The sequence below is a fragment of the Pyrus communis genome, chromosome 17, assembly GCF_041283825.1.
Source record: "Pyrus communis isolate YQ-2024b chromosome 17, ASM4128382v1, whole genome shotgun sequence".
NCBI classification, from domain to species: domain Eukaryota; kingdom Viridiplantae; phylum Streptophyta; class Magnoliopsida; order Rosales; family Rosaceae; genus Pyrus; species Pyrus communis.
In genome coordinates, this window is record NC_142581.1 from 12,461,914 (window position 1) to 12,479,595 (window position 17,682).

At 36.4% G+C, this 17,682-nt stretch overlaps 2 protein-coding genes across 11 annotated transcripts; both read left to right on the forward strand.

Annotated features, from left to right (window-relative positions):
- Positions 1-496: 496 nt before the first annotated feature.
- On the forward strand, positions 497-5,465 carry LOC137708183 (organic cation/carnitine transporter 7). 2 transcript variants are annotated; one of them, XM_068447194.2, is made up of 6 exons: positions 497-906; positions 1,886-2,154; positions 3,378-3,615; positions 3,950-4,478; positions 4,588-4,790; positions 5,117-5,465. In XM_068447194.2, exons 2-6 carry the CDS (start codon positions 1,886-1,888, stop codon positions 5,366-5,368), a joined length of 1,491 nt encoding a protein of 496 aa, XP_068303295.2. In that variant the 5' UTR covers positions 497-906; the 3' UTR covers positions 5,369-5,465. The 2 variants fall into 2 exon arrangements, with proteins under 2 accessions (XP_068303295.2, XP_068303296.2); XM_068447195.2 differs by having other exon boundaries at positions 503-880.
- Positions 5,466-7,340: 1,875 nt separating this feature from the next.
- Positions 7,341-13,714, forward strand: LOC137707778 (YTH domain-containing protein ECT4). Of its 9 annotated transcripts, none has more exons than XM_068446698.2 (8): positions 7,341-7,565; positions 9,015-9,052; positions 9,177-9,351; positions 9,826-9,902; positions 9,998-10,516; positions 11,438-11,971; positions 12,135-12,347; positions 12,993-13,714. In XM_068446698.2, exons 1-8 carry the CDS (start codon positions 7,526-7,528, stop codon positions 13,365-13,367), a joined length of 1,971 nt encoding a protein of 656 aa, XP_068302799.2. In that variant the 5' UTR covers positions 7,341-7,525; the 3' UTR covers positions 13,368-13,714. The 9 variants fall into 9 exon arrangements, with proteins under 9 accessions (XP_068302799.2, XP_088545142.1, XP_068302798.2 ...); XM_088689016.1 differs by having other exon boundaries at positions 7,342-7,565; positions 8,854-9,052; XM_068446697.2 differs by having other exon boundaries at positions 7,344-7,565; positions 9,015-9,058.
- Positions 13,715-17,682: the final 3,968 nt, after the last annotated feature.

Sequence of the window (17,682 nt, forward strand, 5' to 3'; positions counted from 1 at the left end):
TTTTGCATTCAAAATTTTCAATAATTAGAAATAAATATACACGTATGAAGAGTGTATGTGGTAGCAAAATGTGTCATCCGTTTAACAAATGAGGAAAGTATATTTTCAAGATATTAATTAGGAGAATATATCTTGGAATAATGGTGGAAGTATTCTTAATTGATTGTGAGAGTGATTCTTTACTTGATTGAGTTTATCTTTAATTGAAAATGTATTAAAGATATAATTTAGTAATTAACCATATTTTTAATATGAGTATAACTCAAATCTGATAATTGAAATTGGTTAAAATACTTACATGTATTTAATACAATCAATATCTGACCCGTCAAATAATTTATGTGAATATCTATCTATGTTTAATACTTCACACATCTAACCGAATTTGACTATTAAACTAAAGATAATGCTAAGAAGATCAAATTTTATTAATTAAATAATATAAAATTTGATGATTGAATTATTATTTAAATATTAATTAACGTAATTAAATTTTATTGGTAATGTCATTTCAATTTAGCTACAAATTTAGCCTGCGGCCGTAGGAACGCAAGTCAAAAAGTCGAGAGAGGGAGACAGCTGAGTTGGATGGAAGCGGGAAGCGGGAAGCGGGAAGCCGAAGAAATCGTCAGACCCCACAACAGCAGAAAATCAAAACATCGTCAAGGAATCAACGATCGATCCTTTGCTCGTTCTTCCTCTCAATTTTGCGTTCAGATTGCCCAAATCATTGATTTCTCAGAATTTCACACAAAAATAGAAACTTGGGGAAATCCAGAATTCAGCTGATTGAACAGAGAAAGTCCCTTCCTCAAGCTTTTGACTTTGATTGCTTCTGTCATTTCCCAAATCCCAGTTTCCGATCCCAACAACAGAAACTGTAAGATCTTTCTTTCTACATTGCAGGTTAGTTTTTTAATTTCTTAGTTTCCCTTCCATTTGCTTTAATTTAATATTGTTCCATTGTTTTGGGATTATTTGGATCCATAATCTATGTATTATTTGGTGAATTGGGAACTCATCTCTTGACTTTATATTTCTTCTAAATAGTAGATACCCCTATTACAAAGTGATCATTTGTTTTCCTTAAAAAAAAAAGAATGAAAATAAGAACGTTAGAGTTAGATTAGAGCTTCAGAAACTTGTTAAAGATTATTTTCTGTAATTATAATTCAGTATTTTTCCCAATACAAGCTATAGTGGGGGAGGGGAGAATTGAACTCGGGTCCTCGGGTGCAATGCTATGAACTAACCGACCTACAAGCTCCTTGCATAATTCTTTATTTAAGGGATTTAAAAAATTTAATAGGTTGGAGTGGGTGGAGTTTCTGTGTTCCCAAATATGGGGATGCTCAAAGAAGTAAATCAAAAAACTTCACGGAATAGGAACATTGAAGTGCCTTACTACTTTATGCAACCAATGTTAACACAGTTTCTTGATGTTATGCTTCAACATCACCAGCTTGTCTCATGTTTCCTTGTAGTCAAGTTAGTATCTTTTGTCTTCAGAATGAGAAATTTACATTCAACTGAGACGCCAAAGGTGGCGTTATCCCAAATCTACTCCATGTGTTTTAACATTCCCACATGTCATCGTGTAGTTGGTTTAGGATGATTACACCTTGGTGTCCGGGTTGAATGCAAGTTCTCCCTCAAAGTTGTTTTTTCCATGTGAACATTTTCCACGCTGTCTCATTAGATGTCATGGTTTTAGAATATGAATAGTTGCTACAACTGTTTATGGCTCATCAATAACTAACTTGGAAGATGTAAATTTCTGGTAGTTGTTCGTTAAAAACTATCGTTTCTGATATGATCATATGGCACTAAGAATTCTGCATGTTATTCTAGTCGGTGAAATAGTTTTGTTGTCTCAAACCTATAGATGGGAGATGGAGGCCAGGAATACACTGTCGATGAGGCTCTTGTGGCCATGGGGTTTGGAAAATTCCAAATTCTTGTGCTTGCTTATGCCGGCATGGGTTGGGTCTCAGAAGCCATGGAGATGATGTTACTTTCTTTTGTTGGACCAGCAGTTCAGTCTGCTTGGGGTCTTTCTTCTAAACAAGAAAGTTTTATAACTAGTGTGGTTTTTGCTGGAATGCTAGTCGGAGCATACTCATGGGGCATCGTTTCTGATAAACATGGACGTAGGTGGGCCTTTTTTTGTTTCTTTATTTCTCTTCTCTTTGATTAATTCAAACAGTCTAAATCGTTTTTGGAATCCTGTCTAATATCTTGGGACTAAAGAGGTGCCTACTAATATTATATCTTTATCATCAATATATTTGATTTAATTCCCGCGCTTCTCTTATGTAACAAATTGATGATTTTAATTCTCCTTAGTTGATCTTATTTATCGATAGTCTCCGGTGTTATGCAAATTTATAAGATGATGCTATGCGAATATATATATGAACAATAAAGTAAACACGCCACACACAAACACAATGAATTTAGCAAGGTTCGGTGAACTTTGCCTACCCCTTGTGTGATCTCTTGAGAAATCACCCGCATTATGGAGAATAACAACTCGGTTACAAGAACTTGTTGAAACCCCTTATGCTAAACCCCAAAACCTTGTTTTAGATCTCTCTACCACTCTTGGTTCTCTACCCTTGTATTCTCTCTTTTATTCGTGTGAATAATCAGCTCCCAACAAGCCTAATTATAGTAGTACATAAACCGATGGTTACATGCCTTACAAGTATAGGATTCCTAAATCCTTTTAGAGTAGATTTGGTATTATAAAGAAAACCCTATTTCCCAATTCTTATGGGAAATAATCAGTGCACATTCCTTTTCTCCTTTCCCAACACCTATTGAAAACCTAAACCTATTTGGCCTTCGTATTTTGACGGGCCAAATCACAACACAAATGACTTAGATGATTCCATAGAGATGTGCATTTGACTATATAAATTAATTATGGACACAAGGATGACTAAAAACTGTTTATGTCTGGATGTTAGTGATTCAAACTTTGGTACGATCTTTTGATTATGGTTTATTCCCGTAAGACTCTTAACGGATTTACATTATTGAGATACCTTGTATTGCACACACATAACCTGCATCATTTAGTAGTGAAAAAAATGCTATTTCTTTGGCACATGATATCCAATTGAGCTATGTACTTGAACCACAACTGTAAATGACATGATCTTCTTCTGCCAGTACTGATCACTCCTCCTCGGGTTTGCTATCTACAGAATCTGCTTGCCATTTCTGCATTTTGTTTTCTGTCTATGCACCTGCACATTTCTGCATTGGATGCAGATTTGGTTCTTTTTGCCTTTGCGATCTTGAATGCACCACTTTCCAAGTTAACAATTCTACTGGTTCTTATTTTGTTGTTAAAACTTCTATTCCTCCAGGAAAGGATTCCTCATTACAGCCACAATTACTTGTGGAGCTGGTTTTCTGAGTGCTCTTTCCCCTAATTATGCATCCTTGCTCGTTCTTCGTTGCTTGGTTGGTGTTGGTTTGGGAGGTGGCCCTGTACTCTCATCCTGGTTTCTGGAGTTCATTCCTGCTCCTAACAGAGGCACGTGGATGGTTATTTTTTCAGCATTTTGGACTCTTGGAACAATTCTTGAGGCTTCACTTGCGTGGGTATGTTTAGAGTACTTTATTAGTATTCGATTGATTTTCCAGTGTTTTTTCTTGATTTGATTCCGTGCCTCTGTTTTTTGGTGTGTATATTTTGTAAGTCTTTTATCTTCAGATATTGGAAGTAAAGGAATTTTGGGATCAATAATAACTAGTTTTTAGCAGTTGTGTCAACTGGATACGATGAACACAACAAACATTAGGAGTCACTTCCTTAATAAGCTTACATATCCAACTGCAGATAATTTTAATTCTCTTGTTTTGCGTTTGTAGTGGAATATGTGTGATGAGAATATAAGATTGGTCCTTTCATATATTTATGTTGTGTTCTTTGCAGTTTGTCATGCCAAACTTTGGTTGGAGGTGGCTACTTGCCTTGTCTTCACTCCCTTCCTCGCTTCTCCTCATATTCTATTGGGTTGCACCTGAATCACCAAGATATTTGTGCTTAAAAGGTCGAACAACTGAGGCAATCAATATTTTGGAGAAAGTAGCAAGAATGAACGGAATGAAACTCCCTTCTGGGAATCTTGTTTCTGATTTGAAAATAGAGTTATCTGAAGAGATTACTTCATCAGAAGATGCACATTTGATCTCTCCGACAGATGATAAAGATCCAATTCCTACGGAGATGGATTCCAATATGGGTGGCATCTCTTCACTGTTAACACTTCTTTCCCCAAAATTAGTCCGATCTACTTTGCTCTTATGGGTAGTATTCTTTGGGAATGCTTTTTCATATTACGGCCTGGTGCTTCTGACAACTGAGTTGAACAGTGGACATAGTAAATGTACGCCAGAACAAATACAGTCAGACAAAGCGCCGGATACTAGCTATAGACATGTTTTCATTGCTAGTTTTGCAGGTACATTCATCTATTTGTTTCAGTATTTGTCATTTAATAATTTGAAAACAAAGTGTGTTTGTACTGCCAAGAAATTGTTAACTGACATTTAACTTTGTTTGGAATGAAGAGTTTCCTGGGCTCCTCTTATCTGCTGCCATGGTCGACAAACTGGGTCGTAAGCTTTCAATGTCAGCCATGTTCTTCATATGTTGCATTTTTCTACTCCCCTTGGTTGTCCATCAGTCTCAGGGCTTGACCACTAGTCTTCTGTTTGGAGCTCGCATATGCATCACAGCGACCTTCACAATAGTCTACATATACGCCCCGGAGGTAATTTGTTAATGCATAGTCTCTGCTTTCGTTCAATGCAAAATTGTCCGCGCTATTTATGTCTTCGGTGGGTTTCTTTATTATACAATTGAACTCAGATGTCGTTTGACACTCAGCACATGCACGTAACCTCTAATTTCTCCATCACATTCATAAGCGTTAATGCAAGATGAACTCATTGTTTAGCGTCTAAGAAATCATTTTGTGAAGAACATTGTTTGAAGATTCACATTATTATTCTTCTGGTTGTATGAATTTTTGTCCATGAAAATCATTTAGAAATTGTGCCAGGGTTTTGATCTTTATTTCTTTGGTTTGAACCGCAGATATACCCAACCTCAATCCGAACAACTGGCGTTGGAATCGCAAGTTCAATGGGAAGAATTGGCGGAATGATCTGCCCTCTTGTGGCAGTAGGTTTGGTACATGGATGCCATCAAACAGCATCGATTTTGCTGTTTGAGATTGTAATTTTTCTTTCGGGGGTATGCGTGTTGCTCTTTCCGTTTGAAACAATGGGCCGTGAATTGAGCGATAGTATATCGGATTCAATGGATCAAATCAAAACCAGTAAATGAATTTGTATGAACATACCACATATGGTACATGTTTTATACAGTCGATGCGATAAACGCGAGAGACAATTGGGCAAGGATTCTCTTGTTCCTTACCAAATGCAGCTTGTGAAAATTTAGCAGCAGCAGCAGTAACTTTTTCTTTCCTTGAAGCAAACTATGTTCCTAAAGATCTTAAAGTGATTATAGTGCATTTCTAATTTAAAAACTGCAAGGTTGGGCAGAGGTTGTCAATTCTTAGTCCACAAACTTGGAGAGTGACTTCCCTACGCCCTTCGGGATGCCACCATGGCGTTTAGGACACCACCGTGGCATCTCGAGAGTGAATGTAAGTCAACTTGTCATATGAGATTTTGAGCTGGCTTAAGTTTGTCTATTAAGGCATTTTCTACCCAACAACTGATATTTGAATCATTTTTGAAATATCACGAAAACCATTTTGGAATCTCCAATTTCTCCCAAGTTGATAGAGAGTTAGCTTTTCAGACTCGAGAAGTTGAAATCACAAGAGATTTTACCCTACAACCAAGGCATGCATCATCATCTCTCTTATTGCACTCAAGAATCTCCTTGAGAGGAGACTTTCTCTCATGTCCCCCATTTCACCACGTGTTAAAGTCATTTATTAGACGGTAAGATTACTTTTTAAACGCTTGGCAAGTAATTCTTCGAAAACGACGCTACATGGACTAAACATGGATTTCACAAGAGAATCTCACCAGCAAGAGGACGCCAGGTGTACCCATTTTGTCTTTGGTTCGCATCAATTGATGGATTGGGAGTAATTGAAGGGAAAGAGACCACAACTCCCTGCTTGTCTGTGGAACATGGTTAAACAGCTTTCTGGGATCTCATGTGTACCAAATCATAAGGGCCACTTGGGAACAACCAACGCATTTGGAAGAATGCCTCACAAGTTTTGTTTTTTCCACAGGTTGGGTGACAACACACAGAGATTGAAACAGTCAAGTTGTTCACCTCAATTTTAAATTATTCGTTTGAATTCAATGATATTTCTCTTTCAAACGCTAGAGCTAGCTCGAAGTTTGACTCACGACACATTTTCTCTCATGTTTGAAATCCACCGGAACACTGAAAACTACTTTGTAATGTTATTCGTGCATTTCACTTTCAGACAGAGTTTCTATTTTTCCATTTTTCTCTCATGATATTTCTTTTTCCATTTTTTCTAGTTTAGAAGACCTAAATTCATTTTTCTTTTTTCCACTTTAAGACAGTTTCTAGTTACCAAATGCTTGACCCGCGCGTCCTGCGGCTAGCAGGTACACAAAAGTAATGATCCATTTGCAGATGTCAGACACTCAAAATTTAAAAAATAGTCACAAAAGTAGTGATTGCTAATTTCACAAAAAATCATTACAAAATAATTAAAATGATCGAAATCCAATAACAATATCATAATGATCAAATAGCTACGACATAACAATCAATTGTCAATATCAAATAAAGAACTATTTTGAATAACTCTTCAAAGAAAATTTGACTGATTTGATTAAAAAATAAATAACAAATGCTCAATTAATCCAAACCACATACCAACAATATATTGATCAATTATCAAAGACATATCAATAAAAATTCTACTAAATAATGATTCGAAAACAACGTCATGCTAAAAATTCATTTCGATAATTGAGAATTGAAAATAATAATTTTGATTCATTTCCCAAAACTAAGAATTATTTTTTTTAATGACCAAACAATCCCCTAAGAATTTCTCTTTGGGGCCACCTGACTGTTCCTTTGGGTTACACCACAATTTTACCATTTCGGTGACTTCCACGTCCACATATTTTTTTTTTCTTCAATTTTACCAAGAAATACTAAAACAAAAAAAAAAAAAAAAAAAAATCACAAATCAAAAAAGAAAAAACGAAAGCGAGAAACTTCTTGTTTCTCCAGGAAAAATATGGCGTTACGTACGTTATAAAACAAATATAGTATAATTTTTAATAATAATAGTAATAATAATGTTTTTATTTCTTATAACTAGATAGAGAGAGAGAGAGAGAGAGAGAGTAGAGAGAGGTAATATATGTATATATACACATACATATACGGGTACATACTCTGCCTCCTGCTTAGATTCTCGTGCGTGGTGGTGTTTCTGTGAAAATTGAAGATCTTTACTTGAGATTCATGGCGGCAAACCAACCGCAGGCTCCAGATCGTACTTCCGGTACGTCAATCCACAGCAATCTCATTTCATGAATAATCTCCCTTTTTATTCTCCTTGATTAATTCTGACTCTTGAATTTTAATCATTTTATTATTTTTAAAATCTGGGTTTTGTTTGTTGATCATTTCCTCAGATGGGTTTGTTTTCTTGGCTTTGCTTTGTATGTACAGTCAATGAACTGGTGAAATTTTTGGTGTATGTATTGGGGATTTCGGGTTTTAGTGATTTCTGTAGTGGGAACTTTGGCATCTGTGATTGCCTTGCTGTGTGGAACTTTATCCTGATCCGGCTTGGAGGAGTGTGGAAGTGGTGATCTAGTAGATTCTGGGTATTGTCTTTCTGACGGAATTGTTGTAAGATTCGGTTGTTCGTATTCTGTTTTCGTGTTTCGGTTTTGTGTTTGAGGTCATTTTTTGAATGATGTGCTTGTTCGTGTGAATGTGTTGCATCGAGCTCAGTCATAGTTTAGTTTCAATAATTGATACTCGGATACGGAATCATGGATCAATGTATTCATGCATGTATGCAGTGAAGATACAAGTTTAGTAATCATTTTTGGGCTGTAGGAATTACTTCGGCATTCATTGCTGTCAACAAAAAGTATACTAGAGACCAATAGTGGTTGTGCAATCAAATTAATGTATCGTGTGCATAAACTACTTTCAGACTCGGGTCTTGTGTTTGAAGAAGCCTGTCTTTGATATGGCACAAAATGTCAACTTTCCCTGAACTAGAATTATATAGGTAATAGAGCATCACACTTCTGTTCATTGTATGGTCTGGTTTACTCAGGACTGGGGGGAGGCAGATCGAAACGGAAAGCTGTTGTTCCTAGACTAGTAGGAGGTGGATGAATTGGAAAAGTTCAAGATTTTTATAGGATGAAAGAAAATGAGGCCTTTTAGTCCAAGATCTTTTGTTTATTTTTCTTTTTCTTGTGAAATTCGTAAAAATTTTATTTTTAGTTCTTTCTGCAATTTGGGTTGTCGCTAGAATCTCTCTGGGTTATTGCTAGAAGCTCTCTTGATAAAATTACGGCTGGACATCGTGGTTCATTGTGTATCCAAAAACATTTCTTGTTCCATGAATATCATTGTTTATAGTTTGAGCGGTTAGGTTCATATCTATGGCAGCTTTTGTGAAATTGAGACCTTTATCTCTATTTTTGTTTTATACTTTCTTATATCCTAATGGGTAGCTCAAAATTTCATGTTTTTTATTTGAACACATTGCTGTAGACATGACTACGAAATATATTCATGTACTTCTATTTATCATGTGTGGGTAGGTGTGCATGCGTGGATATGTGCGCACGCATGGATATGTGCTCACATATTCATAGCTTCAACTTTTCCTATCCCCAAATTTTTCTTTGGTTGGTCAATAATTTGTACTCCCTATGTTTCTAAGACTCTACTAAGTCACTGAGCATACTGATCATGGATGCAGAAGAGAAACCTGCTGAACCAGATAGCATGAAGGAGCAGGTAGTTGTGAGTCCAATACAATGCTCTTCTGATCCATTGCCAGTTCTGTGTTATTTTAAATTTCAATTCTTTTTCTTTACTCCCTCTTGGGCATGACGACTTTCGTTTGTTTATCTGTTATCAGCCCCATGTCGCAAAAAATGAGAGGTCAGTTTCTCCTAATCCTTCTCCGGATGCTGCCACTATAGGTCTTCCAAGGGAGGCAGCAGGTCAATCGGGTCCTTTTGGTTCAGGTGGAGATCACACTGTTTTTCCACCTAATGTATATGCCCCTCAGGCCCAGACCTTCTACTATAGAGGTTAGTCTTTTATTCCTCTGGGTCTGGATGTGCAGCCATGGAAATGGGCCATTCACAGCTGGATTGAGTCTGAAAATAAGCTTCACAGTTAGTTGGCCACTTCACTGATTGTTGGCCTTATCAACATTACAGTGATTCACCTCATCAGGAAGGATTTTTTTCCCCTTTTTCGTGTTTAGTAATCCCATCAAAATCTGGTTTACATTGTGAGGTTGGAATATAAATTCCAAAGTTTGTACATTTTTAGCTGACCTAGTATTTTTTTTTTCTTTGGTCAGTACTCAGTACTGCCTTGGAGGCTAGTATTCAGAAATGGATTTCTAACTATAATTCTAGAGAGATTGATAGTTTTTGACATATGTCGTGTAAGGAAAATAATTGTAAAACTAGTCCTTTGAAGTTTTTGGTTATGTTTTATGTTGCTCTCACTTATACAATGTAAGTATAGATACAATGTAATTATCTGTGATGTAGGTTATGAAAATGGAACTGGTGAGTGGGACGAATATTCTCCATACATCAACACTGAAGGATTGGAGATTAATTCTCCTGTGAGTGTATCTTTATGCATTGTCATTCATATACAAACATTTCTTTCTTTCAGGTTAACTAATTGTAATTTTCCTTAATTTTCAATCTTGATTAGGGTGTCTACAATGAGAATCCTTCTTTAGTCTTTCATTCTGGATATGGCTACAATCCACAAATGCCGTACGGTCCTTACTCCCCGGTTACAACACCAATGCCGTCCGTAGGTGGAGATGCACAGTTATATTCTCCCCAGGAATACCCATTTTCGGGACCGCCTTATTATCAGCAGCTTGGTCATCCTAGCATGCAATATATTACCTCACCTACCACAGTGTCACAACCAGAGCTCACCACCTTAGTTAATATCGATCAACAAGGTGACAATATGCTTTTTGGACCAAGGCCTGGTTATCATCCTCCAGTGGGATCTTTTGGTAGAGGCAATTTTCCTGGAAATACTGGTAGTCAGGGTTTTCATGACTTGCAGCAAGGATTTGATGGATTTAGATCTGGAGGCCTTTGGTCAGACTGGCCGAAACCCTCAGACAGGCACAGGTCTTTGACTCCCTTTTTGCCATCAGTATCTCCACAGCCAATTGGCCCATTGGGATCATTTGGGCAGAATATTGGAATGGTATGTTCTCATGCCTGTGCATGTCTTCAAACTACGATATTTTGAAATCCCATTGGTTCTTTTTTCTCTCCACTCCTGTTTCAACAATGCTTTTGAAACTGATTTCTGGTTTCTTCTCTTCCATCAAATCTTGGAGGAAGGTAGAACTTGTATATATTTTGCACAAAATGTTATCTTAGATACTTTTGCTCAAAATATATTTGCACTCGGTCATAATTTCCGTATGGAAGTCCTTAATGTTTAGCAGGAAGTATACATTCTACTCACTCCTTTCCTCCCTCACCTACCGCTTTCCTTTTAACAGTTTCTTCAAGCTGCTTTTGACTCTTACTGTCACATGTGCTGCCTTGTTGACCCATGTTCTTAAGTCGTTTACCCTCCGATTCTTCTTATTGATGCATCGAGATTTTGTATTTTTGTAAATCATGGTTATTAAGATATTAGTCTTTGCCATGCACCGCAACTACAATCTTTGTTGTTGGTGTTTCTATGTCTTGCAAGGAAAACTGATTGCACAGCGCAGTGTTTTTTAGTAAAATACTGTACACTAGACTCAAAGTCCATCATAGGATTCAATGTTATCCAAATCAAGACATTGACATTTATATCAATGGCAATGAAGAATGTAGTATTGTTTATTGAGCTGGTTAAATATCTATATTAAGAAATCGTTGGATTTAATAACTATGGGTACCTACCAATATTGGAGTTCAGGTGTAGATCCTTAGGTCACTGTCATCTTCCATTTTTGGTGTGATGCAACTTTGGCTTATCTTTTATGAATGCAATATCTTGACAATGATGCCAGCCTATATATCGCGGTGATGTGAGTTGATTGTCATTGACACCGTCATCTGGAACTTGCTGAATTTTGATTAGAATCATGGATTCTAGTATTTTTGAATAGTCGTTTTTCGGCAGGCTTCTCAACAACAAAGGTTGATGTATGGGTTTGGGTCTGGTTCAAACTCTTATAACAGAGGCTACATGCCCAGTGGTTTTAATCAGGGATCTGGCCTTGGAAGTGCACCATTTTCTAGCATTGGAGCTAACAATCGCGGCTTTCTATCATTAGAAAATAGCAAGCGGCATGTGAGGGGCAGTGGTCCTATATGCAGTTGCAATGCCCCCGTTGATATTCTTTGTGAGCAGAATCGAGGCCCGAGGGCCTCAAAGCCAAAGAGTCAAATCATGGCTGATAGCTGTGTGGAGAACACCAAACATAACGCTTCTACAACCAAGGTCCTTGATGAATCATTCAACAGGCCTGATTTTGTAACAGACTACAAAGATGCTAAGTTCTTCATTATCAAGTCATATAGTGAAGATAATGTTCACAAGAGCATCAAATATGGTGTCTGGGCCAGCACGCCAAATGGTAACAGAAAGTTGGATGCTGCATATCGTGAAGCTAAGGAGATGCATGGTGGCTGCCCTGTTTTTCTCTTCTTTTCGGTACGTAATTGTACAATCTTTTCTTCAGATACAGCTGTTTTTGGTGATGTTCACAAGATAAGTAACGTATGCTACATGATTTCTTCCTTTTCCATTTCTTGTTCGTTGTATTTTGTCCTTGCTGCCCAGTTTAGCCTTACATTGCTGTACTTCATAATATCAGGTGAATGCTAGTGCTCAGTTCTGTGGGGTGGCTGAAATGATTGGACCTGTTGATTTTGACAAGAGTCTGGATTACTGGCAGCAAGACAAATGGAGCGGCCAGTTTCCTGTGAAGTGGCATATGATTAAAGACGTTCCCAACAGTCAGTTTCGTCACATCATTCTTGAAAATAATGACAACAAGCCTGTAACCAACAGCCGAGATACTCAAGAGGTGTGAACAAGCCCCTTTTTTTCCACAATATGGGATATATTTTGTGTGCAGTTCGTAAAAGCAAATATCCTTACCAGGGGAAATCTAGATATTTAGTTTTTTTTAAGAATAATTATAGTAGCTTGACTGAGCTTCTGTCTGTTGTCGAGCTTTCTGTCATTGCCTGTTTATGGACTATTAACTATCCCAGCTTAGGTAGTGTTATCTTTATTGCGGAAGCTCTTGGTTTTTCTCAGGCTCGAATGCCTCCGAAAATACTGTGGAAATGTACCTCCGATGCTTTTTGTGTAAATTCTGATGCTAATCATGCTATAGAGTCTGAATTTTCATCTGGTTTTACTTGCTTAATACAAGTATATTCTAATTCTGATTCTTAGGTCCTACATACCCTAAACCTCAAAGATTTTGAATCATTTGTAAGCTTTGTCCTCCTGTTTCCCCTTTTATAGTTTTACTTGTCCTATGTAAAGGAGATGACCGTACGGAGGTTATTCTAGTGCTCAGCATGTGATATATGTTATTCATTTGAATTTGATGGAAAGCAAAGTTTTAAATTGTAGAGTAGAAATCTTGAAGCACGTTGTATTTTGGTTAGTCTTGTACTTTTTCCTTACAACTCCCGGTTTTGCTCCCATATGTGTGCAGGTAAAATTGGAGCAGGGAATTGAGTTGTTGAATATCTTCAAGAATTATGAAACAGATATGTCGATTCTAGATGATTTTGAATTTTATGAAGACCGGCAGAAAGCAATGCAAGAGCGTAAGGCCAGACAGCAAGCCAGCCTGATTGCGGTTGGTGTAGTTGGAGAAAATGAGAACAAAAGTACTGTTCAAATCCCCAGTGATTTCATCAAGCACATGTCCAAGAGTTTTGCTCAAGTCGTCTGCTTGGATGAGGGCAGTCAAGAACCTACTACCCTTTCCGAAAGAGCTAGTCCTGCTTCCGACGGCTCCATTGGTGCCAGAGCAAAACTTGAAGATGCGATGCCAGCTCCTGTTCCTTCCACTCAGACCCGTTAGGAAGACATGGATTGCTCCCGGTTTGTACGTGACACAAACTTCAATACTACATTCAGTTTTTTTGTTAACTTGTGATTAGTTTGCCTGATGTCTCTATGTATTCATAAAGAGCGCATCGGTATCTGAAGGAATGAAAAAGGGTTTTGTTTTTACAGGCCGATGACGGGCTTCATGTATCATATGCGTCGTGGGTGCGACTTTCCGATTGTAGTCATTAGTTTCATAAGGTTTTGAGTGAGAGTAGTTCTCTTGAAAGATATTGGTTCTTGATTTTGCCTTTGTAATGTTTCCCATTGTCGCGGACAGTTCAATAAAAAGTATGCAGCAAAAAGGCCTTGAGGTAAAAACCCACTATATTATATATTTTATTCACAGTTTGATTCCTTGATTATTTCCATCATCCTATCTATTTATTGTATATGGTACGATTAGCTTTTGTTAGGTACTGTTTGTATTTAATTTTAAATAAAATAATTTTAAATAATTTATGGATGCACAGTGTACGGTGAACCTTGTGAAGATTCATATTATCCTCACAAAGAAGATCTGGATGGAATCCAAATTCACTAGCACCCTTCAAAATAATTAACTAACCAAAAATTCTACAACACACCTAGTGTCCGATGTATTAGACGACTGTATTTGCATGGCTAAATTTTAACGGTTCAAACACTGGTACATCATTCCATCCACAGTTGTACCTTTAGGAAACCCTTTGCTAGCAAGCAATGTCAACAGCTTTTTGTTTCTCGAAGTGAGCCTTTGAGCGTAATCTCGTTTCCCAAAATAGATAACATGGTCATGTGAATGTTATGTCCATGATTGCGTGATCATGCTTTTTCTTTGAGATCTGTGCTATAGAGTCTCCTAGACTCCTATAGGTGGATGTCCACTTATTCGACCTAACTTCTCTGCCCTTCCACTTCCCATACATTCTCATCCCCTTCTATTTGTACGGTCACGATTAAGTCACATCAACATTTTATATTACTATTGTTTTTTGTTTTATTATCTTTATAAAAAAAAATCAATATAAAATGTTGACGTGGCTTAACCGTGATCGCACAAAATAGGAGGGGATATGAGTGTATGGGAAGTGGGAGGGCAAAGAAGCCGGGTCGCAACTGATTACCCATTAGCACACAAGTTGATGTCAACTGTTGATATTTTGAAAGTTAATTATTTATCAACGGTTGAAAATTGCTCACTCACGCACACATTCTAAGACTGTATACTTTATGTTTGGTTTGATTTTTCCTCAATGAATCCTCTATTTTTTTTCGTATTTATTTTATTTAGGCCACCCAATCAACAAAAAAATAAAAGGTAATCAGGTTTCTTTCACTGATGATGCCGTGGCTAGCAAATCAATAGTGCTGGGTTAGATGAGATAGGATATTTCTACCGATATCGATATTTTTAATGCTAAGACTTTATTTATTTATCTCTACTAATTAATAAAATACTCTTTGTCAACTAAAATCCTATGAAATTACCAGTTTAACTCTCTAATTAAAATATAACATGAATAAGAAATATAGGGCAGAAATGTAATTTCACACAACTAAATTTTGCCTTTTTTTTTTTTTTCCAAAGTCTTACGTACATGTAATCCTAACATATCTCCAATTTCAAAAAAAAAAAAAAAAAAAAAAAAAAAATTCTCACACACTTTGTGTGTGCCCATATGCTAGTTATATATTAATTTACTTTGGTACTTAATAATGCAGTCTAATGGAATTCTTCTTCACTTATAAATAAGAGGTCTTGAGTTCAAATTTTAGAATTTTTTGCGACTAATTTATTCCCCATCCCATTAGTGTAATTATGATTTTGTATAAAAGAATGACATTGTATTGCATGGGGATAATAATGAAAATGGCTCAAAAACGTGAAAATTTAAAATGAAATTTTAAGGAATATTGTATTAAACCATAACACATTTATTAATCAAGAATTAATGATTAGTTGCTCTATAAACTGTCTTTCTTTCCAACGAAAAAAGAATCGTCCTTATCCCACTATTTTTTTTTTCTTTTGTTGAATCTTTTTCCATTGGCCTACAATTGAAATATTCTTAAAATAATACATAACTTAGTTCAAACGAGAACAATCTCAACAGAAAATCCAACACATTTAATTAGCTGATTATATAAATTAATGTTAATATAATGAGAGATGACTATTAAGATAATAAATAAATAAATAAAACATATTAAAATATTTGAAATTCTAGGTCAGTAATACAAATACATTCTAGAGATAGAGGTGAGCGATCAAGGATACCGGCGCACGGACTTGAAGATGGAGAGATCAAGTGCCAACTCGGGTGAGTACATCAACTCATTCAGATTTAGTTGAAGTTAGAGACAAATTTCTCAACAAATTTCAAAAGTTCGAAATCTACAATCAGTTCCGACGAAATTTTCTTAGTAGATCGGTAAATATCGTCGATATTCAAAGATTTTCCGATATCCCGGTCAATATAGGGTGAAGTTTGTATTTCACCCCTATTTCCATATTGATCCTTGATTTTGCGAATAGGGTGGTATTATCTGCACACCCATTTACCTCTCACATATCCCTACCAATCTGCGGTCGTAGGATTAGATCTAATGAATTAAAGAAGTACAATGGAAAAAAATAAAAATAAAATAACAATGGTGTGTGAGAAGTAAAAAGAGATGTGTAAATAATACTACCCTTCAAATATTTTGACGAAAATATCGATAATTTGGTCCCTATTTTAAACAATATAAACTTTTACCAAATCAGATAGATTTCATAAAACCATTAATTAGATAGAATCCTGATAATCTTTTCTTTAAAGAGATTAACTAAATATGATATGGATCTCACCCATTTTCTTTAATAGACAACCAAGATCTCACCTATTTTCTTTAGAGTAAATTATGGCAATGGTCCCTCAACTTTAATCAAATTAGAGTAATAATCCCTCAACTAAAAATTCATTACCTTTGGTCCCTCAACTCATCAAAATGTGTAGCTATGGTCCTTTTCGTCAACGGTGTCAAAATTTTGTCAAAATGAGTTATGTTGGAAGGACTATTGCTACAATTGGGGTCCCTCAACTCATCAAAACTTGTAGCTATGGTCATTTTCATCACTTTCGTTAGAATTTTGTCAAAATGAGTTTATGTTGGAATGACCATTGCTACAATTGGGTTTAAATTGAGGGATCATTACTCCAATTAGGTTAAAGTTCAGGTACTATTTCTCCAATTGGATTAAAGTTGAGGGACCAATGGTAATGAATTTTTAGTTGAGGGATCATAGTTGCACGTTTTGATGAGTTAAATGACCAATGATAATGAATTTTCAATTAAAGGACTATTACTCCAATTAAGTTAAAGTTAAAGAACTATTGCTACAATTTACTATTTTCTTCAAGGGACAATCTCGCACATAAATTCGACTAATTGTGCCACCAATATTATGTGTACAAACTAATGAGAGTGACAAAATCCCAAATCAAAACTATGGAAACTAGTAGATATTTGTGCTCACTATCCTAAAATGAAGAAATTATAGTGTGGTCCAGTAGCACGTGGCAATGCCTAGTTGTGAACCCGCTAATCGTATTTAGACACGTGGAAGAGTAAATGACCAATTGAGTCCTTGAATTTTCTTCCTCTCTGGAAAACAAAAAAAATCCGACAAAGGCTTCAAAATCCACGCCGGAATTGTACTGGCGATGATGGCAAGCAGAGGAGTCCATTTATTCTCTGAAATTTTGCGGTTATTCGGCAAATCTATATTTCGAGGCGTTTTAGGAGGCAGATCAGGGTAGGGTTCGGCGAGATTCTGATTTGAATCACTGAGTTTGAAGATCTCGAGTCCGTTCCTCCTCAAGTTGGGACTCCTCAAAATACACAACCAAAACGCACTCGAAGATAAAGGGCTTGAGCATACCAAAGAAAAATTGATAAAAAAATATGAACTTTTTAAGTAAAAAATATATAATATTACATATGAAAAAGTAATTAGTATTATTGAGACGATCCAACACATATCCTTCACTTCCAAGAGAAATTCGCCGTGACTTTTGGAAAAATACCAGCATTGGACCATGACCATCCCACTTGGGCGAAATTTTTCATGGTTCCCGGAACCCCTCTACAATGGTATCATGTGGAGTACCCAACTAATGAAACATATTCGAAGCACATGCGGGTTTTCATTCATCGTTGACATCCCTACAATGATTTATGAGTATAACGCAGCATGTATCGACCAGATTAAGGAGGATACAACAAAGGAGACAACACCAAGAACATTGCACTGAAATTCTTCT